Raw genomic sequence first — 25,418 nt, 5'->3', positions numbered from 1 at the left:
GTGCTAGTATAGGTGACAGATTAAAGAAAATCTTTGTCTTTATATATATGCTACCTTGTGGTATTTGAGTCATAATTATGGCTTTTCAAATTTCTGGCTATCTTTACCAAAAACAAATTATCAGATACCTCCTGATGTCTGGATAATAGATGGGCCTATTTATAGGTGTAAGAGAGAATCTTCAGGTAATATAATATCTGTACATATAATGGTTCAATCAAAGATAGCTAAAGCTTAGTTTAGATGAGCAATATAAACTAATGCTACAGAAATTGGAAGTGAAATTCAGAGAATGGATTTTTGTGGACCAGGACAGGGGTGACTTCTTAGAGAAGTAAATGAGCTATGCCTCCCTTTGTGTACATATCTAATTTCTTTTACTTTTCTTCAGATTTCTTGAATGTAAGAATTCTTCCTTACTCTTGTGTATATTCAGTAACTCCTATTTGGGAAATCACGTTAACATTGGAAACTCGTTTGGTTAGTGTGACCATAGAAAACCAGGAAGATGCTTTGAGAGAGGTAGACTTTGCCTAGACGTGGACCACTTACACAGGCTGGGTCCTTGGGTCAAGTATTTCTTCTTAGATGTTACATATGTGGACTGGTGTCCGTACCCATATTTCTCTCCGAGTTCCCCCTTTTAAAATGCTTCAAATAAGCCTTTTTAATTTTTTTGTTAGGATTTCACTCATAGTTGCAGTATTCTGGTAGATACTGTTTATTCAAGGCAGCTTTGCTGATAGCATTCAGAATCACTTGTGACCATGTGCTGAGCCCGCTATCATGGATCTTTCCTTTATGAGGCTCCTTACTGCAAAGGGGAGGCTAAACCTGTTTATAATTGTGCCTAAGAGTCTCACCTTGAGTACCTCTTTGTTAATCAGATGTGGCCCTCTCTCTCTAGCAGGTGAACTCACTGCCCTCCCCGCTATGTGGGATCTGACTTCGAGGGGTGTAAATATCCCTGGCAAGGTGGGATATGACTCCTGGGGATGAATCTGGACCTGACACCATGGGATTGAGAACATCTTCTTGACCAAAAGGGGGATGCAAAATGAAAAGAAACAAAGTTTCAGTAGCTGGGAGATTCCAAATGGAGTTGAGAGGTTACTCTGGTGGGCATTCTTATGCACTATATATATAGACAACCCTTTTTAGGTTTTAATACCTTGGAATAGCTAGAAATAAATACTTGAAACTATCAAACTACAACCCATTAACCTTGACTCTTGAAGACGATTGTATAGCAATGCAGCTCACAAGGGGTGACAGTGTGATTGTGAAAGCCTTGTGTATTGCAGTCCTTTTATCCAATGTATGGATGGATGAGTAGAAAAATGGGGAGAAAAATGTAAATGAAAGATGGGGGGGGTGATTTGGGTGTTCTTTTTTACTTTTATTTTTTATTCTTTCACTTTTTCTGATACAAGGAAAATGTTCAAAAAATAGATGGGGTGATGAATGCACAACTATATATGATGGTACTGTGAACAATTGATTGTACTCTTTGGATGATTGTATGGTATGTGAATATATCTCAATAAAATTGAATTAAAAAAATCACTTGTGACCTTCCCATCTGCAAAAACATTTACTCTCCCCATATTTATTAACAAACTCCCCTCTAGTTGCTTAAATTTCCCTTATGATTTTGCATATCAAGAAATATAAACATTTGTTCACTTATGGCTGATGCATGTAGGAGAAGTGCCACTCTGTGAAAAAATTTAAGTATAATGAAAACGTAGCTCTTTGAAGTTATTTCCTTCTTTTAAGGAAATTATATAAGTAAAATATTTTCAAATTTTTATGATACTCTGCTTTTTCAGGGCATTTAGGGCAGTGCTTATTATTATTATTATTATTATTATTTAGTGATGTGTGTAATTTTTTTTGTTTATATTGTAAACTTTTTTCAATGTCATTAACTATTCCTGTCTGGCATTTTTTATATCTTTTTTTTAGCTGAGATTGTTAACATACCATACAACAATCTAAAGATCCAAAGTGTACAATTAGTTGCCCATGATGCATGTGATCATACAGCTGTGCATCCATCACCACAATTTTTTTTCAATTTTTAGAACATTTTCACTACTCCGGAAAAGAAATAGACAATAAAAGGAAACGCAAATCCTCCCATACCCCTAACCACTGCCACCCCCTCCATTATTGATTCACAGTTTTGGTATAGTACATTTGTTACTGTTGATGAAAGAATGTTAAAATGCTAGTAACTATAGTATATAGTTTGCAATAGGTGTATGTTTTTTCCTATATGCCTCTATTATTAACTTCTAGTTATAGTGCCATACATTTGTTCTTGTTCGTGAGAGAGGTTTCTAATATTTGTGTAGTTAATCACAGACATTGTCCACCACAAGATTCACTGTTTTACACACTTCCACCTTTTAACCTCCAACTTTCCTTCTGTTGACATACGTGACTCTTACCCTTTCCCCACCTTCACACACCTTTCAGCCCTGTTAGCTATTCTCACAACATGCTATCATTATCCCTGTCCCTTTCCCAATGTTTAAGTTCACCCTAGTTGAACATTCTGCTCTTAATAAGCAACCATTCCCCATTCTTTAGCCTCATTCTATATCCTGGTAACTTAAATTTCATGTCTATGAGTTTACATATTGTAATTAGTTCATATCAGTGAGAACCTGCAATATTTGCCTTTATAAAGTGTCTGTCTTATGTCACTCAATATAGTGTCCTCAAGGGTTCTTCATCACCCCTTTCTTTTAAGACGGTTTTGTTCACACACCATATATTCCATCCTAAGTAAAGAATCATTGGTTCCCTATATAGTCACGTATTTATGTATTCAGCACCATCACCACATCTCCATTTCTTCCACAAAGAGGGAGGAAGAGTCAAAGAATGCAGAGAGACAAAAGAGAAAGAAAAGAGAAAGAGAGAAAAAAAAAGCAACAACAACAACCAAAAAAAAAAAAACATGACAGCTAGAAAGCAACAAAAGGAAAGATAGCATTAACCTATAGTAGAATAAAGAGTCAGAGAACATACCAATGCCAGGAGTCCCATATCTTTCCCCTGTCCTCCCCCACCACCAAATGCATTTAGCTTTGGTATATTGCATTTGTTACATTAAATGAAGCATAATACAATGTTTCTGTTAATTATAGTCTCTAGTTTGCATTGATTGTATTTTTCCCCCAATACCATCCTATTTTTAACACCTTGCAAGGTTGACATTCACTTGTTCTCCCTCATGTAAAAACATTTGTAGATTTTATCACAATTGTTGAGCAGTCTAGGTTTCACGGAGTTATATAGTCCCCATGTTTATCTTTTCTCTTTCCTTCTGGTGTCCCACATGCTCCTAACCTTCCTCTTTCAACCATACAGTCATCTTTGTTCAGCGTACTTACATTGCTGTGCTACCATCACCCAAAACTGTGTTCCAAACCTCTCACTCCTGTCTTTTCCTGTCTGTCTGTAGTGCTCCCTTTAGTATTTCCTGTAGCACAGATATCTTGTTCACAAACTCGCTCACTGTCTGTTTGTCCGAGAGTATTTTAAACTCTCCCTCATATTTGAAGGACAGTTTTGCTGGATATAGGATTCTTGGTTGGTGGTTTTTCTCTTTCAGTATCTTAAATATATCACACCACTTCCTCTTGCCTCCATAGTTTCTACTGAGAAATCTTCACATAGTCTTATCTGTCCGGCGCTGCCCCGCTCGGTCCCCGGTTCCCGGCCGGCGAGGGGAAACAGGGAAGGAGAGAGAGAGATGCAGACTGCGCGAACTAACCTGGTCATGAATCACGACTCGAACCACACGGCAGTTGTGAAAGCAAGCCCTTTACTACAGCTAGATGAACATTCTGTGTTACTGGTTCCCACACGGGGCACGGCGCCTCGTGGGAGAGCAGCCTCGATGTGGCCGTCAGGCACGGCTCCTTGTGGGCTGTCTCACCCTACCCCGTCCGGGTAAGACCTTTTATACACAATTAACAACCAATAAGCTTCTAGGCTAGTATCGCGTATACAGGATTTCGATTGGTAGGAGCGGGTGGCGGATACATGCGTCACTATGCGGAAACAGGATGCAGGCGCCATCTTGGCTCACTCGATGGGCGGGGGTAACTCTAGAGCAGGCTGCAGCGCATACGCTAGGCCCGATTCGGGAGGCGGCTTTCCACACTTATCAAACTTCCTTTGTATGTGATGGATCGCTTTTCTTTTGCTGCTTTCAGGATTCTCTCTTTGTCTTTGACTTTTGATAATCTGATTATTAACTATCTTGGTGTAGGCCTATTCAGATCTATTCTGTTTGGGGTATGCTGTGCCTCTTGGTTCTGTAATTTTATGTCTTTCATAAGAAATGGGAAATTTGCATTGATTATTTCCTCTATTATTCTGCCCCCTTTCCCTTCTGTTCTCCTTCTGGGACACTGATGACATGTGCATTCATGAGCTTCATGCTGTCATTCAACTCCATGAGATGTTGCTCATATTTTTCCATTCTTTTCCCTATCTGTTCTTTTGTGTGTAGGATTTCAGGTGTCTTGTTCTCCAGTTCCTGAGTGTTTTCTTCTGCCTCTTGAGATCTGCTGTTGTATGTCTCCATTGTTTTTTTCATCTCTTGTGTTGTGCCTTTCATTTCCATAGATTCTGCCAGTTGTTTTTTCAAACTTAAGATTTCTACCTTATGTTTGCCCAGTGTTTTCATTGTATGCTTAATCTCTTTTGCTGTATATTCCCTAAACTTTTTGAATTGTTTTAGTGTTAGTTGTTTCAGTTCCTGTATCTCAGTTGAAGTGTAAGTTTGTTCCTTTGACTGGGCCATAACTTTGTGTTTTAGTGTTGGTTGTAGTTTTCTGTTGTCTAGGCATCTGTTTTCCTTGGTTACCCCAATCAGGTTTTCCCAGACCATTATTGTCTCAGGTTTCAGGTCTCAGAAGGAGGCAAAATTCAGTATCAGGTTTCCCTGAAGATGTATCTTAGAAGATTGGCACACTCTGTGATGCCTCAAGCTGCTGTCCTTTTCCTAACCTGCCCAGCAGGTGGTACCTGTCAGCCTGTTCCTCCTGACTGGTGTAAGGATGTTTGACTGCCTTAGTCCTTAATTTCTGTTTTGTCCATTTTCCCCCAGGCTCTGGGGTCTGGTTCTGAATGGAAGGCCAGTAGTAGAGCTGGGCACCACCTCCTTCCTCTTAGGAAGGTACACCCCCTAGGGAGTTATCATCTGCATTTAAATAAGTTCTTTGTCTCTCTGACTCTGCTATCTCCACCCTTGTCTGGGTCAGAGCACTGCAAATTGAAAATGGCTGAGGATTTCTCCACTGAGCTGCTTGGGTTGAAAGAGAGAAAAAGAGTCAGAAAGCCTGCTTTCAGGGCCAGTCCACTCCCCACCGTGGGCCCACCCCCACCGTTTCATCCATTGGCCAGAGATAGCACCTGGTCCTCTGGGCTCCCCCTTTCAGGACAGAGAAGTTTTCTGTATTTTTAAGGTCCGTCATCACTAAAAGCCTGTGTCCAATTGATGGGGATTTGTAGGTTGTATCCAGCAGTCCACATTTGTTAATTAGAACCCCAGTTGAAGCTGGACTGAGGTATATTCGCTTGTTCAGAGAGTGCTGCTTTCTACTACAGAGAGATTTTGCAGTTCAGGCTGCCATGGGGGAGGGGGCTCATGGCTCGGATCTGCAGTTTTTAATTACAGATTTTATGCTGCGATCTCAGGCATTCCTCCCAATCCAGGGTGGTATATGATGTGTGAATAGTCATGGTTGTCCCCCAGCAGTTATTCCAGACTATTTACTAGTTGTTCCTGGTTGTTTATTAGTTGTTCCATGGAGGTAACTAACTTCCACTCCTCTCTATGCTGCCATCTTCTTCCTCCTCCCCATTCCATAGAATTTTAAGTAAGAAAAGCATTCCAAATGTTTATTTCTGTATTGTGGCTTGTCATGATAAATTTCTTATTAATCTGTGAAGAGAGCGTTAAAAATCAAACTCTGAGCTTTACCCAACTATTAATTGAATATATTCTAGTTATGAATTTATTTGTAAATTTTACATGAAAAGACATGTAGAAATGAATTTTTAAAAGATCAGCATACATCTACAAGCATATTAATCAGTTCCTATAGATACAGAGATGGCAGGGGACATTTCATTCTCAAACTTGCACAAAACAAGTTAAATAACTTTTAATGGAGGTGTTATCCATTGTGGTAATTTTGGCTTGAATACTTTTGAATTTTTAAATGGCTTTAAGAATAGTTAAATATATATTTTAAATGTTTGTAAATCCTCTGAAATGTCCTTGAGGAACAAAGTTTGATACATGCTGTTCTTTAGGACTCAAGGTTAAAGATAACCTGTTTTAAGTAGAATTCTTACAAAATAAGTAGGTATTGGATGAATTAATACTGGTTTGACCTATTCCCATTAGTATAATTTAAGTTACTGGATTTAGTTGAATAGGAAAGTTATATCCCATGCAAAGGAAAGCAGGAAAGAATTGCGATGGTGTAGTGCAGAGAGAACACTGCAAAAGGACAGGACTGGCTTTAATCACAGTTGTGGCATCAATTAGTGATTTCAGAGCAGTTGTTTTGTTTCTCTGGCCTTTTACTTACTCATACAGCATGAGGGCTTTAGATGCCTGAGGTGTTTTGCCACAGTATAATAATAATTGTCTACATACAAGCCTCTTTGCATATGTTGATGAGTTTATATTGTGTTTTTGAAAACCATGTTTTTCTGGATTTACTTTTTCTTTTTTAATTTGAGTCAAATATTGGTGTGTTTGTCTTTTTTATCTAGTTGTTTTTATTTCTTACTAATGGATTATCTTTCCTTTTTTCCTGCTATAATTGAAACTGATATCTTCCTTATTGTGAAATTCCCTTTATTTGTTATTGGATTATATTTTGAAGACAGGAGAATTGAATGTCTTTTTAATTATTTGCTCATTCATTCAAAAATTATTTAGTAAGTACTTTAGGAGTGTCACAATTTTGGTATTGGGGATACAGAAATGAATTAAATATCATCTTTCTTCTTGATGAGCAAGGAAGTACCCTGAATCAATGAATATTCAGTGTGACAAGTCCCCAAGTAGAAGTGATCTGAAGTTTGTGATTTTAAAGAAAGACACCATTTATCCATATAGTAACTCCATTTCATATAGGATTTCAAAATTTAACATATAGTAACTCAAATTTTTGCCCAGGAAAATATTTTGAGAACTTGATTTAATAAGAAAATGATAATGATTATTTCAGTAAAGTTATTTACATGTAAATAAAGTCTTTGAGGTTGCTTGAAAACATTATGGTTTCTTAAATCTTTCTGATCCCTCTGTAGATGTTGTCACAGCCCGCGGGGGCTTTACCAGTCAAGAGACCAAAGACCACTGAGCATCTTCTGAAACATGAACTTTATTTGGGGCTTACTCACAGGGAGGCAGAAATTAGCAGAAATCAAATGGCTTTTTTCTCGCCAGGCGTGTACCACTTTTGCAGGGGAGTTGGCTGCACTGTTGAAACAGTGTAGCAAGCCGGTTATAAGGGTTTAAGACAAAGATATTCCTAAGGGTGGGAGAGCATCCTGTGACATGGGTGGTGCAGGAAGGAAAGAATTATAGGATGGGGCTTTGTAAAGAACCACAAGAGTGATAACACTTGGGGGGCAGGAAACAGGTAGACTAGATTTACATTCTTGCTCTTTAGTGAGACCAAGAGTTCCTCACCTTCCGCTTACTTTCTGTTTAAAGTTACAATTTACACTTTTTCTCTTTACTGGCTTACAAAGATGATAGGTTAAACATTAGCTGCCTAGGTCACACAGACTGCTGTGCGCCAGGGTCCACAGGCCTGTTTTGTTCAGGCCAGGGGCTGTCACAGATACAGTTATTTTGTCTGCAGTTTGAAGATGTGCATATTAAGCAGCAGCAAACCTTTCCCACATCATGTCCAAAATTAATAATCTTTGTTTTAGGGAGAAAGGGGTAAAAATATTTGTTTTGAAATATATTCTGAAGGGCTAGTTGTTGTATTTCTGAAAAGACTGATGATTCAAGCTCTCTGAAATATTCAGCAAATGAGGATTATTTTCAAATGAGTGTCCCAACTGATGTTTCTGGATTTGTGAACTTTGAAGATAACAAACACAAGTTAGCTTTCTAGTCTGATGTTTGGCTAGCCAGTTTCATATCTTATCATTGTTCTACATAGGAATGTTTGTTTATTTTCTGCCCTTCTCTTTTTCCCAGTGGTTGCTGCATTTCATTTGTGTGGAGTGTATACGTAAATATGTGTTCCCAAAGTGCTTTTTGAGTCCTTAGAGATATTTGTTCAAGGCTCAAATATTTTCAAGTGTTTGGTAATAATAAGCAAACTTGAGTTTTACTCTGGGTTGTGTAAGCAGATTCGTCTATACTGGCCTACTATGTGTTAGACTCTGCATTGGGCCATTGATATTACATCTTTTAATATAATTCTCAAAAACAAATCTTCAAGGTGTGGGTATTAATTTACAGATGTAGAAGTTGAGACCCGTAAGGGTATAATAGTTGAATCATTTTTAAAGTAAGCATTGTAGTTGAGAGTTTAGAATCCACATCTTTCCAATCATTTCTTTTCATGATTAGAGTATATCAATAGCATGAAACAATTTTAGATTCCCTTTATACTTAATATAAATTTTTTTATCAGTGAAAGTGATACCATTATTATATGGCCGTGTTCACTTAAGCATTATGAAATTTTTTTACATTTTGTTTTCTCCATCTTTTTGTCTGTTAAAATAGAAGAGATCATTTTAGATCAGTTACTTATTCCACTTATACTTTGGATCCTATTCTGATTTTGTTCCTTCAGTTATCTCTTCTGTTATCAACTCTAGGTTCCAATATCCCCCTCCCCACTGCCCCAATCATTGCCTATCAGGCTGACTTTCACTAGTCTTTAAAAAAAACCCTTAACCTCACATCCCTATTTAGCTGCTTGTCTGCACAGCTAAACACTCAAGAGTTGTGTGTACTTGCTATTACTACTACTTCACCCATTCATTCTTTAACAAAAACCTTTTTTTTTAAAAAAAAACAAGCAATTTTATTGAGATATATTCACATACCATACAATCATCTAAAGTGTACAGTTGTTCACAGTTTCATCACAGTTGTGCATTCATCACCACAATCAATTTTTTGAACATTTTCATTACTCCAAAAAATAAGAATAAGAATAAAAATAAACATAAAAGTAAAAAAGAATGCCCAAAATATTTCATACTCCTTTCTCTCCCCTATTATTCATTTACTTTTGTCCCCCTTTTTTCTACTCATTTGTCCAGATACTGATAAAGGGAGTATGAGCCACAAAGTTTTCACAATCACACAGTCATACCATATAAGCTATAAGTTATATGATCATCTTCAAGAATCAAGAATATTGGATTGCAGTTCAACAGTTTCAGGTATTTCCTTCTAATTATTCAAGTACACTAAAAACTAAAAAGGGATTTCTATATAATGCATAAGAGTAACCTCCAGAATGACCTCTTGTCTCCATTTGAGATCTCTCAGCCACTGAAACTTTATTTTGTTTCATTTCGCTTCCTGCTTTTGGTCAGGAAGGCTTTCACAATTCCACAGTGCCAGGTCCAGGCTCATCCCTGGGAATCATATCCCACTTTGCCGTGGAAATTTACACCCCTGGGAGTCATGTCCCACATAAATGGGAGGGCAGTGAATTTACCTGCCAGGTGGGCTGAGAGAGAGATGGGCCACATCTGAGCAACAAATGAGGTTCTCTGGAGGTGCCTCTTAGGCACAATTATAAGTAGGCTTAACCTCTCCTTTGCAGTAACAAGCTTCATAAGGGGCAAGCCCCAAGGTCGAGGACTTGGCCTATATAGTGGTAGTCCCCAATGCTTGCGAGAGTATCAGGAATTCCCCATGTGAGTCGTCACCCACAGTTGGGTGGGGTGCGTCATCACAGAAACACCCTAATCCAAATGTTTGAACTTAATCCCCACTAATATGTCTGCCCTCACAAGATTGCATCAAAGAACATGGCTTTTTCTGGGGGACATAATCTATACAAACCGGTACAGTCCCCCTCTTACAGACATTTAGCTTTGGTATATTGCTTTTGTTACAATTAATGGAAACATCTTAAAATGTTACCATTAACTGTAGACTCTAGTTTGCATTGATTGTGTTTGTTCCCCTATACCATCCAATTTTCAACCCTTTGCGATGTTGACAATCATTTGTTCTCTCTCATTTAAAAACATGCTTATATTTGCACATGTAATCAACCATCATTGACCACTCTAGGTTTCTCTAAGTTACAGAATCCAAGTCTTTATCTTCTGTCTTTCCTTCTGCCTTTAGCCTTCCTCTTTCAACTGTGTTCACACTCATATTCATTCAGAGTACTTACAGGTACATAATATTGTGTTACCATCACAATACATAAAGAAATAAAAACAGAGGCTTCTGGAGTTTGCTGAGCTCAGAATACTGGAAAAGGGCTGTGCCCCAAGAAAAGGCATTTCTGGATATATACAGTCAGTCTTGTTGAACCTTCTGTTCTCCTTCAGCATCAAATGCCTGATCACTAACGTCATTCTATCTCCTGATAACCTGTGTTCTCAAGTCTCAAGTTTCTCATCAGTGTTAGTCCATATTAGTGAGACCACACAGTATCCATCTTTTTGTTTCTGGCTGCTTTCACTCACTGTAATGTCTACTGTCTACCATTTTGTCTTTTGGATTTTATATGTTATATCTTTTTTTATTTTTGTTTTTAGTTTTTCTTCCTGGCCCTGGGGTCTGAGTTATTTGAAGGAGGGCTGCCATTTGAGCTGGGATCTGCTCTGCCACCCCCACTTTCTTAGGGAAGATAATCCCTTTAGGGAATTGTCCCTATACTTGAATTTTTCCTTTATCTCTCCGACTATCTTAACTCCATACTTGCCTGGGTCAGTGCTGACAATTGAAAATGCCTGAGGCTTTCTCTAATGAGCTATTTAGAATGAGAGAGGAAAAAAAAAGGAAAAGCAAGAAGTCCCCTTTTCAGAGCCAGTCCCCCATCCCTCCAGTTCACTAGGCAAGAACCACAGTTAATACCAGTTCTGTGTGCCCCTTTTCTTGGGGCACAGCTCTCTTCCAGTATTCTGAGCTCAGCAAACTCCAGAAGGCTCTGTTTTTATTTCTTTATGTATTTTTTTTCTGTCAGCCCTTCCTCCTCTATGCCAGGGTAAACCTCTGGGTTCCTTTCCTGCTTGCTCCAGGTTTATCTGTGCTCGTAGCATGTATTCAGTAGTCTGAATTTTTTTGTTTTAATTCAGTTTTATTGAGATATATTCACATACCATGCAGTCATACAAAGCATACATTCAGTTGTTCACAGTACCATTATGTAGTTGTGCGTTCATCCCCCAAATTAATTTCTGAACATTTTCGTTACCATACACACAAAAATAATAAGAATAAAAATTAAAGTGAAAAAGAACAACTAAAGTAAAAAAGAGCACTGGGTGCCTTTTTTTCCCCCCATTTTTCTACTCATCCATCCATACACTGGACAAAGGGGAGTGTGATCCATATGGCTTTCCCAATCACATTGTCATTCCTTATAAGCTACATTGTTATCTAATCGTCTTCAGGATTCAAGGGTTCTGGGTTATAGTTTGATAGTTTGAGGTAATTTACTGCTAGGTATTCCAATTCATTAGAATCTAAAAAGGGTTATCTGTATTGTGCGTAAGAGTGCCCACCAGAGTGACCTCTCGGCTCCTTTTGGAATCTCTCTGCCACTGAAGCTTATTTCATTTGCTTTCACAGCCCCCTTTTGGTCAAGAAGATGTTCTCTATCCCACAATGCTGGGCCTAGATTCCTCCCCAGGAGTCATATTCCATGTTGCCAGGGAGATTTACTCCTCTGGATGTCAGATCCCATGTAGGAGGGAGGGCAGTGATTTCACCTGCCAAGTTGGCTTAGCTAGCGAGCGAGAGCCACATCTGAGCAACAAAGAGGCATTCAGGAGGAGACACTTAGGCACAATTATAGGTAGGCCTAGCCTCTCCTTTGCAGCAACAGTCTTCCCAAGGGCAAATCCCGTGGTAGAGGGCTCAGCCCATCAAACCACTAGTCCCCTATGTCTGTGAGCACATCAGCAACCATCGAGGTGGGGAAGCCCAACACCTCTGCATTCTTCACCAGCTCCTCAGGGGGGTCTGCATATTTTTTTCATTTTTTTTTCAAATTGACTTTTTTCTTAAATTGGCTATTAACTATATCAAAAAAATTTAAAGAAAACTTACAATAAAAAAACATTTCAAACAAACCATAACAAGGGAGTAAGAAAAAGACAGCTAACCTGAAATAACTACTTTACTTCCAACATGTTCCTACTCTACCCCCAAAAAATAACTGAATATAGTAACATTTCTGTGGACTTGTTCCTACCATACCCACCAGAATTTAACAAACCATAGTCATTCCTGGGCATTCCCAGAACGTTAAATTTACCCACGATAGCTTATCTGTTCTTATTGGGTTATCATTCCCCCTTCATTAATTGCTCTCTATCGTTAGTTCCCCTACATTCTACATTATAAACCATTTATTTTACATTTTTCAGTGTTCGCATTAGTGGTAGCGTATAATATTTCTCTTTTTGTGCCTGGCTTGTTTCGCTCAGCATTAATTAAAACTGCAGTTGGTGCTTGGTTGAGCTACAGTCCCTTGCTCCTGGTAGAGACTACTACTTTGTCCCACAGTGAAGTTTTACAACTCAGTCTGGTGTCTTGTGGGGGAGGGGCACCAACTCCTCAGTTTGGGTGGCCTTACTGTTCTAGTTTGCTGATGCTGCAGCTTCTCTGGAGCAAGAGTCTGCTTTCAATGGGCATCTTCAAAATCTCTCTCATCTGCAGCTCCTGTGCTTTCTTCAAAGTGGCTGTGGCCAGCTTGCTCCTTCTGTCTGAGCTTATCTCCAGAGCAAAAGTCTGCTTTCAACAGCCATCTTCAAACTGTCTGTCATCTGCAGCTCCCTCTTGGCTGTAGCAGCTCTTCAAAACATCACTCATAGCTGCACTGAGTTCCCTCTGCCTGTCAGCTCATTTATATGGCTCCACTGATCAAGGCCCACCCTAAATGGGTGGGGCCACGCCTCCATGGAACTATCCAATCAGAATCATCACCCACAGCTGGATGGGGCGCATCTCCAAAGAAACACTCTATTAGATTTGATAGAAATCTAATCAAAGGTGATAACGTCTGCCCACACAAGATTACATCAAAGATAATGGCGTTTGGGGGACGCAATACATTCAAACTGGCACACTTACTTACAGTTCTGTGCTGCTATCTCAGCAGTTCACCCATTCCTTACCTGGTGTACGATGTTGTCCAATCATGGATGACCCCTAACAGTTGTTCCAGACTATTTTCTAGTTGTTCCTGGCTATTTACTGGTGGCTGTAGAGACTAACTAAATGCCGTACCTCCCGATGCCACCATCTTGCCCTGCCTCTCAAAAAAACCTTTTAATGAACATTTTTAAAGCATACTTAGCTGTAGAGAAAAGAGAATACTAATGTTGATGTTCCCAGAGTCAACAATTTTCTACATTTTACCTTTTCATCTGTTTGCACCCTCTTTTTCTCTCTTCTCATCCACCTTAAAGCAAATAGTTGTCATTTCATTCCTAAATACTTCAGTATGTGCCAAAAAGAGAACACAGTTTTCTGTTGTTCTACAACAAATTACCACAAACTTAATGGTTTAAAACAACACACATTTTTAATCTCACAGTTTCTGAGCGTCAGGAGCTCAAGCATAGCTTAGCTAGGTCTTTTTCAGGCTGCGTTCAAGGTGTTGGACAGGGCTAGGATCTCAGCCGAAAGCCGAAGTGGGAAAAGATTCCAAGTTCATGTGGTTGTTGACAGGATTCAATTTCTTGCTTTCTGTTGGCCTGAGTTCCTTGCCCTGTGGGCCTCTTCATCATGGTGTTATGCTTCATCAAAGCCAGCAAGAGTCTATTAGCAAGATGGAAATCACAGTCTTATGTAGCCTAGCCTCAGAAGTGGATCCTGTCGTTCCTTTGGTTAGAAAGAAGCCACTAGACCAGCCCAAACTCAAGGGGATGGGATTACATATGGGTGTGAATCCCAGGAGTTGGGGATCTTTGGGGACTATCCTAGAGCTTCCCTGACACAGACATGTTCTCTTCTAACCACAATGCTATTATTTTACGTAACAAAATTAGTAATTCTTTCATAACATGTAATATTCAGTCCATATTCAGTTTTCATTCTTTAACCATTTTTTTTTTAAATATTTGGTTTGTTTGAATTAGGATCAAAACATTCATTGTAGTTGTTGTTACATCGTTTTGAAATTCATCAAACACAGTCTTCCCATCTTCTGCTACTTTTCTTTTTTGCCACTGATTTGTTGGAGAACCAGGTCATTTGTTCTGAAGAGGCTTCCCATATTGAGTATGTCTAATTGCTTCTTTCTAGTGGCATTTAATTCCTCTATTTGTCATGCTTTGTATAAACCGGGAGTTGGAAAGACTTGTTTAGATTTTGGATCAATTTCTTTTTCTTCAGACTGCCACATAGGTGGCACCATATATTTTGTATCGTGTCTTATCAGTAGGCACAGTGGTGACAATCTGATCCTTGTAAAGTTTCCCATCAAACTTTTACCTAATGGCTTTAATATCCAAAAATAACTACTGCTAATATAAGCTATTTGATTAAGAGGCATCAAAATTGTGTTTTTCTAATTCTGTCACCCCTTTTGTATTTATTAGCTGGAATTTTTTTGAAGAGAATTTTCTCTCATCCATTAAAGCTTTTTGGTTATTCTGAAATTCTGTTCTACCTGAAAAAAAGGATAAATTCTTAATTCTTTACTTTTAATGATCACTTTTCAGAGTAATGAGTTGGTATCTGATTTTCTTTTTTTAGAAAAGAAAAGCATTATGAACTTCATGCTTTTTATGTATTCATCATGTTTTAGATAATTTCAGTGGTTATTCTTTTTGATGCCAGATTGTTTCGTATTTGGCCAGTTGGAGCCCCTTCAGGCTGTCTCCTGTGTTCCTTTGACATGACCCCATTAGTCTTTATTTTCTTTCTTCTTGGCACAAAAAGATGTTTATTATTTATCATGCTCCAGTGAGTAATGATGTTTAAAGTTCACAATTGGAAATGAAGAATGCTTATTGCTATTGGATTGTCTAGGGGGCATAGCTAGGAAATAAAAAAAATTTTTTTGAAGAAAAAAAGATTCTTCACACTGCTATTTCCATTTCATTTGATTTGCTATTTCCAATAGCAAGTCAAATGATTTCACACTGCTATTCACACTACTATTTCCACTGCTATTTCCATTTCATAACTTTGATTTTATATTGTTCTTATTTTTTTCTTATGCTGAAAATGTTTCCTAATAGCATCAACATTAACATAAATATTTCTTTGCAATATATATAGATATATATGATTTGAAGCATGGTTTCAAAATAATAACATCAGTGTTATTACTAGATGTGGTTTAGGATTTCTTAGCCTGTTGCTTTTTTTTTCCTTAGAGTGTATTCCACTGAGTATAGTCAAAATACTGTGTTCTAAGGTCATTTGGAATAGTTCTTTTTTGATTTCCTGTGGATTATGTCACCAACTTGATAGACAAATTCATTTGTTTCAGTTTGTTTTCAGTTTTTAGGGATTCCTTTATTTCTTTGTCTTATTTGTTATTTATTTATATAAAACATCTATGTGGTTGCATGTTTAAAACTGTCAAGTTTCTGTCCATGTCCTTTTAACATTTTTCATCCCCTCCACTATAGGTAATCAATTTTATTAGTTTTTGGTTCATCCTTTATTTCTTTTTGCAAATACAAGCAACTATATGGGTATCTATTCAAATGGATGTACCACAGTTTATTTAACTATTCATCCATTGAAGGACATCTGAGTTGTTTCCAGTTTTGGACTATTACCAATAAAGCTGCTATAAACATTTGTGTATAGGTCTTTGAATGTAACTTCATTTCTCTGGGGTAAATGCTCAAGAATGAAATTGCTGGGTTGTATGGTAAGTCCATGTTTAATTTTGTAAGAAACTGCCCTACTTTTTTCCAGAGTGCTGTACCATTTCATTTTACATTTCTTTCATTAATATATGAGTGATCCAGTTTTTCATATCCTTGCCAACATTTGATGCTATCACTGTTTTTTATTTTAGCTATTCTGATAGGTATGTAGTGATATCTAATTGTGGTTTTAGTTTGCATTTTCCTTACGGCTAAAGATGTTACACATCTTTTCTTGTGCTTGTTTGCAATCTGTATATCCTAACGAAATTCTTATTCATGTCTTTTGCCAATTTTCTGAATTTGTTTTTAATGTTGAGTGTTGAAAGTTCTTTATATAGTCGAGATAAACATGTTTTTTTGGATATGTAGTTGCACATATTTTCTCCTGGTATGTAGCTTCCCTTTTCATCCTCTTAACAAAGTTTTTCTCAGAGCAAAAGTTTTTAATTTTACTGAGGTTCAGTGTATCAGTTTTTCCTTTTATGGATTGTGCTTTTGATGTCAAGTCCAAGAACTCCTTGCCTAGCCTTAGACCTGGAAGATTTTCTCCTGCTCTTTTTTTTTTTTTTTTTTCCCTGAAAGTTTCTTAGTTTTATGTTTTACATTTTCATCCATGGTCTGTTCTGAGTTCCATTTTTCCACAAAGTGTGAGCTTTTGGTCGAGGTTCATTCTTTTGTTTATAGGTGTCCAGTTGCTTCAGTAATGTTAGTTGAAAAGAGCTCTGTTGAACTGCTTTTGCACCTATATAAAAAACCATCAATTGGGCATATTTGTGTGGGTCGATTTCTGGGCTTTTTATTCTGTTCTGTTGATCTATGTCTCTGTCATTCTGCCATACCACACTTTATTTATATAGCTATATAAAACATTATAATAACTTATTATTTTTTAAAAAAGCCTTAATATTGGGTAGAGTGATTCTTTCTTATTCTTTTTTTTTTTCAAAATTGTTTTGGCTATTCTAGGTCCTATACTTTTCCATATGAATTTCATACTTTTCCATTTGAATTTCAGAGTATACTTGTCTATGTCTACAAGAAATCTTGCTGCGATTTCAATAGGAATTACGTTAAATCTGTAGATCAGTTTGGGAAAATTGGCATTTTTACTATGTTGAGTCTTCCACTCCATGAACATGATAAATCTTTCCATTTAAGTGTTTTTTGGTTTCTTTCATCAGCATTTTCTGATTTTCAGGCTAGAGTTCTTGTACATGTTTTGCTAGATTCATGCCTGTTTCATTTCCCTTGGAGCAATTGTAAATGTATTTGTGTTTTTAATTTTGAATGCCACCTCTTCATTGTTAGTATTTAGAAATGCAGTTGTTTCTGTGTGCTGATCTTACATCCTGTGATACTGCTGAAATCACAATAGGAGGTTTTTTGTTTTTTTTTTTTCCTTGTATATTCCTTGGTATTTTTTAAGTAGATGATCATGCTCAGGTAGAGACTGTTTCTTCCTTTCCGAAAGTTTATATTTTTATGTAGTTGAATGTGTCAAGTTTTACTTTTATTATTTCTGGACTTCACTTTACATTTAGGAGGTATTTTCCCGGTATCAGGTTGTAAAGGATTTACCTGTGTTTTCTTCTCATATGTGTTTTTTTTGTTTGTTTGTTTGTTTTTAGTAATTTGATGACTAGCTTCAGTGGAACAATTTTGTTGAGTAGATGAAACATAAAATATTTTATGTTGACATGTATGTACCTGTAAGTCTTACCAATATGCTTTTTTAAATATTCATTTTATTGAGATGTATTCACATACCATGCAGTCATACAAAATAATCATACATTTGATTGTTCACAGTACCATTACATAGTTGTGCATTCATCACCAAAATCAATCCCTGACACCTTCATTACCACACACACAAAAATAACAAGAATAATAATTAAAGTGAAAAAGAGCAATTCAAGTAAAAAAGAACACTGGGTACCTTTGTTTGTTTGTCTGTTTGTTTCCTTCCCCCATTTTTCTACTCATCCATCCATAAACTAGACAAAGGGGAGTGTGTCCTTATGGCTTTCCCAATCCCATTATCACCCCTCATAAGCTACATTTTTATACAATTGTCTTCAAGATTCATGGGTTCTGGGTTGTAGTTTGATAGTTTCAGGTATCTACCGTCAGCTACCCCAATTCATTAGAACCTGAAAAGGGTTGTCTATATTGTGTGTAAGAGTGCCCACCAGAGTGACCTCTTGGCTCTTTTTGGAATCTCTCTGCCACTGAAGCTTATTTCATTTCCTTTCATTTCCCCCTTTTGGTCAGGAAGATGTTCTCCATCCCACGATGCTGGGTCTAGGTTCCTTCGCGGGAGTCATTCCACGTTGTCAGGGAGATTCACTCCCATGGGTGTCTGATCCCATGTAGGGGGGAGGGCAGCGACTTCACCCACCAACCTGGCTTAGCTAGAGAGAGAGGGCCACATCTGAGCAACAAAGAGGCATTCAGGAGGAGGCTCTCAGGCACAATTATAGGGAGGCCTAGCCTCTCCTTTGCAGGATGTGTATGTTTTTATATTTTATATTTAGTTTTCTGATCCATTTGGAATTTAACATTTATTATAAATTCCATAATTTTCCCCATTGATATGAAATGTTTCCTTGATCATTTATTAATTGTTATTCCCTTTGATCTATTTCTTTGCTTTCTGTTCTGTTCTTCATTGACTGTTCATGTACAGGTATCCTGCTGCTTTAATTATAGAGACTTTATAATATGCTTTATTATCTCATAGAGGCCAGCCCTCCCTTGTTGTTCTTCTGCTCTTTTTCATGGTTTCTATGACTGTTTTTCATTGTTTAATTTTCTTTATAAACTTTGTTATCAACTTGTCTAGTTTCAGAAAAAAAACTGTTTTTTTGAGGGGTGTGTGTGTGTTATTATATTTATAAATTAATGTGGGGAGAATTGACATCTTTGTGATGAATCTTTCTACGCAGGGTATGTCTTTGCATTTTTTCAGGTTTGCTTGTATGTCTTTCAGAATTATCTAAAAGTTTTTCCTCACAGGTTTTGCAAGTTTCTTTTTTAAGTTTATGTGTAATGTTTTATTTTATTTTGTTGCTGCTGCACATGGTGTCTTCTCTTCCATTGTATCTTCTAACTGCTTATTTTTATGTTTGAAGGCTTTAATTTTTGTATTTTAACTTGCTATCTTTTTTTCAGACTAAATTCTCCTGTTTGTTGTATTTTCCATTGATTCTTTGAGGTTTTTCTAGATATATAATCTTATCATCTGCAGAGGTACTTTTTCATTTTCCTTTCTAATTTGTATGCAGGAATTGCTTTTCTCTCTCTTTTTATTAATAGACTTTATTTTTTAGAATAGTTTTAGATTTACAGAAATACTGAGCAGCTAGTACAGCGTTCCCATATGCTCCTTTCTCAGTTTCCGCTGTTAATAATAAATTACATTAGTTTGATACCTTTGTTGCAATTAATGTGCTGATATTGACCCATTATTATTAAATATAGTCCAATTTTACTCAATTTTTCTTAGTTTTAACCTAATGTCCTCTTTCTGTTCCAGGATCCCATCCCGGAAACCGTATTACATTTAGTTGTCATGTCTCTTCAGGCTTGCTGTGAAAGTTTTTCAGACTTTACTTGTTTTTGATGACCTTAACAGTTTTGAGGAATACTGAGCCAGGTATATTGTAGGATGCCCTTCTTTTGGAATTTGTCAAGGTCACATAGTTAAAATGCTATTTTTAACACCTCATATCAAGGTACCTACTACCAGCATGATTTAGCATTTTTTTTTTCTTTTTTTTAATATTCATCTTTATCACCTGGCTGAGGTAGTGTTTGTCAGGGTTCTCCTCTGTAAAGTTACTCTTTTTTCCCCTTTACATACTGTACTCTTTCCAAGGAAGTCACAGCCCACACTTAAGGAGTGGGAGTTATGCTCCCCCTCCTTCAGAGTGGAATACCTATATAATTTATTTGCTCAAATTATTCCAGCTTTGATCATCAAGAACTCTTTCAGATGGCTTCTGCGTCCCCTTTGCATTCTTCCTTCAGTGTTTTTTGCTGTTGTTTTGAGTACTTCCCTACTTTCTGGCACTGTAAGCTGCTTTAGATTTGACTTGTATATTTCCTTCCCCAGTGCTAGAATCAGCCATTTCTCCAAGGGGACCTGGTTCCATTTTTTGGAGAATAGTATTTAGAAACAAAGATCTGGTGCTAGGTGTACTTGTTGCTACTGGGGTTTAATTTCTGTCCCCTCCCACGGACAGAGCGAGGAATTGTGTCTATACTAAACCGTATATGTGTATATATGTATACGTATATATACACACACTAACATACATTTATGTATATATATTTATATATATAATATATATGAAAGTATTTCTGTATCTATTCATCTGTGTCTATATTAAACTAATCATGAACTCATGCTGATGTCTTTGACTAATTTAGTAGCACAGGGTTTATTATAACCTTCCCCCTTTGCTTACCTGTAACTCCTCATTCCAAAAGTGAGAATCCTGGCTCCCAGCATGTAGTACCCATTTACTCATTTGTTCAACCCCAGTGTTTCAGAATTAACCCATATCCCTGTGAGAAACAACTTTACCAAATAAAGCAGTGTTTATGTGCAGTTCTGCTTCTTTTTAGTCTTATAGTATCCAGTGAAAACCCCATCTTCCAGATTTCTCATATCAGCTCCTCTACCTCCTCACATAGTTCTGCTTTTGATGCTATACTGATGCTTTTGATGCTTTCTGATCTGAAGATTGATCATATACATATGTTATATATAATATACTATACATATATATAATATATGTAACAGTAATGTAGTTATATATAATACAATTGCACATTGTATGTCATATATATTGTATTTTATTTTAGGTATTTTATCACTTTGCTATAAAATTCTGGAGTACATCTACATTCATTTTGTCACTTAGTGTAAAGTAGAATGCTGTTCTCTTTCTAACAGAATATTGCATCATGAAAACTCTTGCTTTTTTCCATTATTTGAAATGCCACCTTTATCATATTTTAAAATCTTTTATATACCAAATGCTTTCTGTGCTTCTTATTCTATATCATTTTCTTGTTCAAGTACAAAACATATAACTTAATGATAATTTCAATATCTGATAGTTTTTTTTTGGTCTATTTTTACTCATTTTCATTATTGAAATTAATTGCTACCATTTCCTTTTTATTTTAGGAACATTTTAGTGGATAAACCAAATGACCAATCTTCAAGGTGGTCTTCAGAGAGCAACTATCCTCCTCAGGTAAGATTCAAATATGCAGTTAATCAATATGAATGTGTGCCTGTCATTTCTTGATATCATTTATCTGGGATCCATTATTAGTTTATTCAGTCTTTAACATTGTTAGGTAAATTTATTTTTCTCTTTTTTGTTTATTGGCCTAAATTTTGTAAGAATTTTTATTTCATAGGCAAATGTAATGTGGAATTTGATAAATCATACACTTTTTACTTCTGAATTAATAATGATGCAAAACTAACTCTCTTGTTACCTTTCAAGGAAAATATTAACTAAGAACTGGTTAGGGATTGTGGGAAGATGGCAGAGTAGGAATCTCCAAAAATCACTTCCTCTAGCAGAACAGCTATTAAACAAATAGGAACGGTCTAAATCAACTATTTTAAAACTCTGGACCCTAGTAGAACACTGCACAGCATCCAGGGAAGAGTGGAAAGAAGAGGGTGATAAATTGCAGTAATTCCCAGTGAATTTTGCTTTCTGCACATCGGTTAACATTGCTCAGCAGTCAGCAGTGGGGTCCTCAACCCTGGCCTCTGTTGTAGCTTGCTGGTGCCAGGGTGGGATATAAAGACCTAGTTCCCCAAGATCAGGGAAAAGTTGACCTAAGAAACCAGTCTTGGAATTGCCCCCTCTCAGACTTTGCCCACCAGGCACAAGCAGTTTGGGGCAGCAAAAGCAGTATAACAAATAAGTTGGGTGGCCTGGGGCAAAGGATGACCTGCTTTTAGTCATACGGTAGAGTACCTAGGAAAGACGGAAGCTTTTTTTCCTAGAGATTACAGGGGACATCAAAATTCCTGCTGCAGGGGAACTCCTAAGGTCAGTGGTAAGCACGAGCCTGGGACAAGGTACAAGCTCAGAAAAGATGGGGAAGACTCTGACTTTGCATTTGCTTTGAGATGACCTTCTTGATAGGAGGGCTGAACAATGAAGGAGAGCACCAGCCAATGCAAAGCCAATTTACAGAGACTGTTGAAGGTGGTTTTTGCAAAGGTTTGTTTGATTTTTTTATCTCCTAATACTAAAAAAATTCTCTGTCATATCAGAAGCTGGATGTAAATTCAAGAAACAGACAACATAGGTACTAAATACCAGAGTTAACATTTTAAAATAATAAAATACACAATGTGGTGTACATAAATAATGAAATGTACACCACAAGAGGTTACAAGACCAAAGAAACGGGAAATGATGGCCCATCCAAAGGAAGAGGATAAAATCCAGGAAATCAGCAAAGAAGACCAGGCTGTGGATATACTGAACAAAAACTTTAAAAGATGATCTTCAGTATGCTCAAGGGGATAAAGGAAAATACAGAGAAAGAAATAAAGGGCTTCATGAAAACAAAAGATGAAAAATATGAGAATCTCTATAAAATAGAAAAAAATTTTAAAGGAACCAAACAAAGTGACTGAAGTTGAAGTCTACAATCACTGAAATGAAAAATTCCCAGGAAGGTTTCAGCAGCAGATTGGAGCTGGCAGAAAAAAGAGTGAACTTGAAGACAAGGCAATTGAAATGGGTCTTGCTGGGGAGCTGAAAGAAAAAAGAATCTTAAAAAATGAAAATAGGCTTATAGACCTGTGGGGCACCATCATGCATACCAGTGTAGGCATTATGGAAGTCCTAGAGTGAGAGGAAGGGGAGAAAAGTACAGAAGGAGTGTTCAAAGAAATAATTACAGAAAACTTCCCAAAGTTGGCAAAAGACCTGAATGTGCACAACCAAGAAACGCAACAAACACCAAACAGGATAAACTTGAAAAGAAATATGCCCAGACAGTTGGTGATCAAACTGTTGAATGCAAAGGACAAGGAGAAAGTTCTGAAAGCTGCAAGAGAAAAACAGCGTGTTATGTTAAGGGAGTCCAAATTAGATTACATGCCAATTTCTCATCAGAAACCATGAAGACAGGCTGGCAATGGCTTGAAATATTGAAGTGCTGGCGGGGCAAGATGGCAGACTGGTGAGCTGTATGTTTTAGTTACTCCTCCAGGAAAGTAGGTAAAAAGCCAGGAACTGCGTGGACTGGACACCACAGAGCAATCTGTCTTTGGGCATACTTCATACAACACTCATGAAAACGTGGAACTGCTGAGATCACCGAAATCTGTAAGTTTTTGCGGCCAGGGGACCCGCGCCCCTCCCTGCCAGGCTCAGTCCCGGGGGAGGAGGGGCTGTCAGCTCCAGGAAGGAGAAGGGAGAATTGCAGTGGCTGCTCTCATCGGAAACTCATTCTACTGATTCAAACTCCAACCATAGATAGACTGAGGCCAGACACCAGAGACTCTGAGAGCAGCCAGCCCAGCAGAGAGGAGACGGGCATAGAAGGAAAACAACACGAGAAGCTCCAAAGTAAAAGCAGAGGATTTTTGGAGTTCTGGTGAACACAGAAAGGGGAAGGGCGGAGATCAGGCCTTGAGGCGCATATGCAAATCCCGAAGCAAGGCTGATCTCTCTGCCCAGGGCACCTTTCCTTAATGGCCCTGGTTGCTTTGTCTATTAGCATTTCAATAACCCATTAGATCTCTGAGGAGGGCCGTTTTTTTTTTTTTTTTTTTTTTTTTTTTTTTTTTTTTTTTTAAATCCTTTTTGCTTTTTCTAAAACAATTACTCTAAGAAGCTCAATACAGAAAGCTTCAAAGAATTGAAATTTGGGCACGTCAAGTCAAGAGCAGAAATAAGAGAGCTCTGAGACAAAAGGCAATAATCCAGTGGCTGAGAAAATTCACTAAACAACACAACTTCCCAAGAAAAGGGGGGTGTCCGCTCACAGCCACCATCCTGGTGGAAAGGAAACACTCCTGCCCATCGCCAGCCCCATAGCCCAGAGCTGCCCCAGACAACCCAGTGTGACGGAAGTGCTTCAAATAACAGGCACACACCACAAAACTGGGCGTGGACATTAGCCTTCCCTGCAACCTCAGCTGAATGTCCCAGAGCTGGGAAGGGGGAGCAGTGTGAATTAACAGAGCCCCATTCAGCCATCATTTGAGCAGACTGGGAGCCTCCCAACACAGCCCAGCAGCCCAGAACTGCCCTGGGGGGACGGCACTCACCTGTGACATAGCACAGTCATCCCTCAACAGAGGACCCGGGGTGCACAGCCTGGAAGAGGGGCCCACTTGCAAGTCCCAGGAGCCATACGCCAATACCAAAGACTTGTGGGTCAGTGGCAGAGACAAACTGTGGCAGGACTGAACTGAAGGATTAGACTATTGCAGTAGCTTTAAAACTCTAGGATCATCAGGGAGATTTGATTGTTAGGGCCACCCCCCCTCCCCGACTGCCCAGAAACACGCCCCACATACAGGGCAGGCAACACCAACTACACACGCAAGCTTGGGACACCCATTGGGCCCCACAAGACTCACTCCCCCACTCACCAAAAAGGCTAAGCAGGGGAGATCTGGCTTGTGGAGAACAGGTGGCTCGTGGACGCCACCTGCTGGTTAGTTAGAGAAAGTGTACTCCACGAAGCTGTAGATCTGATAAATTAGAGATAAGGACTTCAACTGGTCTACAAACCCTAAAAGAACCCTATCAAGGACAGCAAATGCCACGAGGCCAAAAACAACAGAAAATTATAAAGCATATGAAAAAACCAGACGATATGGATAACCCAAGCCCAAGCACCCAAATCAAAAGACCAGAAGAGACACACCTAGAGCAGCTACTCAAAGAACTAAAGATGAACAATGAGACCCTAGTACGGGATATGAAGGAAATCAAGAAGACCCTAGAAGAGCATAAAGAAGACATTGCAAGACTAAATAAAAAAATGGATGATCTTATGGAAATTAAAGAAACTGTTGACCAAATTAAAAAGATTCTGGACACTCATAGTACAAGACTAGAGGAAGTTGAACAACGAATCAGTGACCTGGAAGATGACAGAATGGAAAATGAAAGCATAAAAGAAAGAATGGGGAAAAAAATTGAAAAACTCGAAATGGACCTCAGGGATATGATAGATAATATGAAGCGTCCGAATATAAGACTCATTGGTGTCCCAGAAGGGGAAGAAAAGGGTAA

General features: G+C 38.0%; 1 protein-coding gene across 1 annotated transcript in view; it reads left to right on the top strand.

Annotated features, from left to right (window-relative positions):
- MKLN1 (muskelin 1) overlaps positions 1-25,418 on the top strand; it is a 228,747-nt gene that overhangs the window by 10,101 nt on the left and 193,228 nt on the right. Inside the window, 1 exon segment of the mRNA XM_037836141.1 lies at positions 21,314-21,383. Coding sequence (XP_037692069.1) covers positions 21,314-21,383 — 70 coding nt within the window.

This window comes from Choloepus didactylus, chromosome 5, assembly GCF_015220235.1.
Source record: "Choloepus didactylus isolate mChoDid1 chromosome 5, mChoDid1.pri, whole genome shotgun sequence".
Classification (NCBI taxonomy): Eukaryota; Metazoa; Chordata; class Mammalia; order Pilosa; family Megalonychidae; genus Choloepus; species Choloepus didactylus.
Note: the sequence above shows the minus strand (reverse complement) of the source record. Positions and strands in the feature narration are given on the sequence as shown.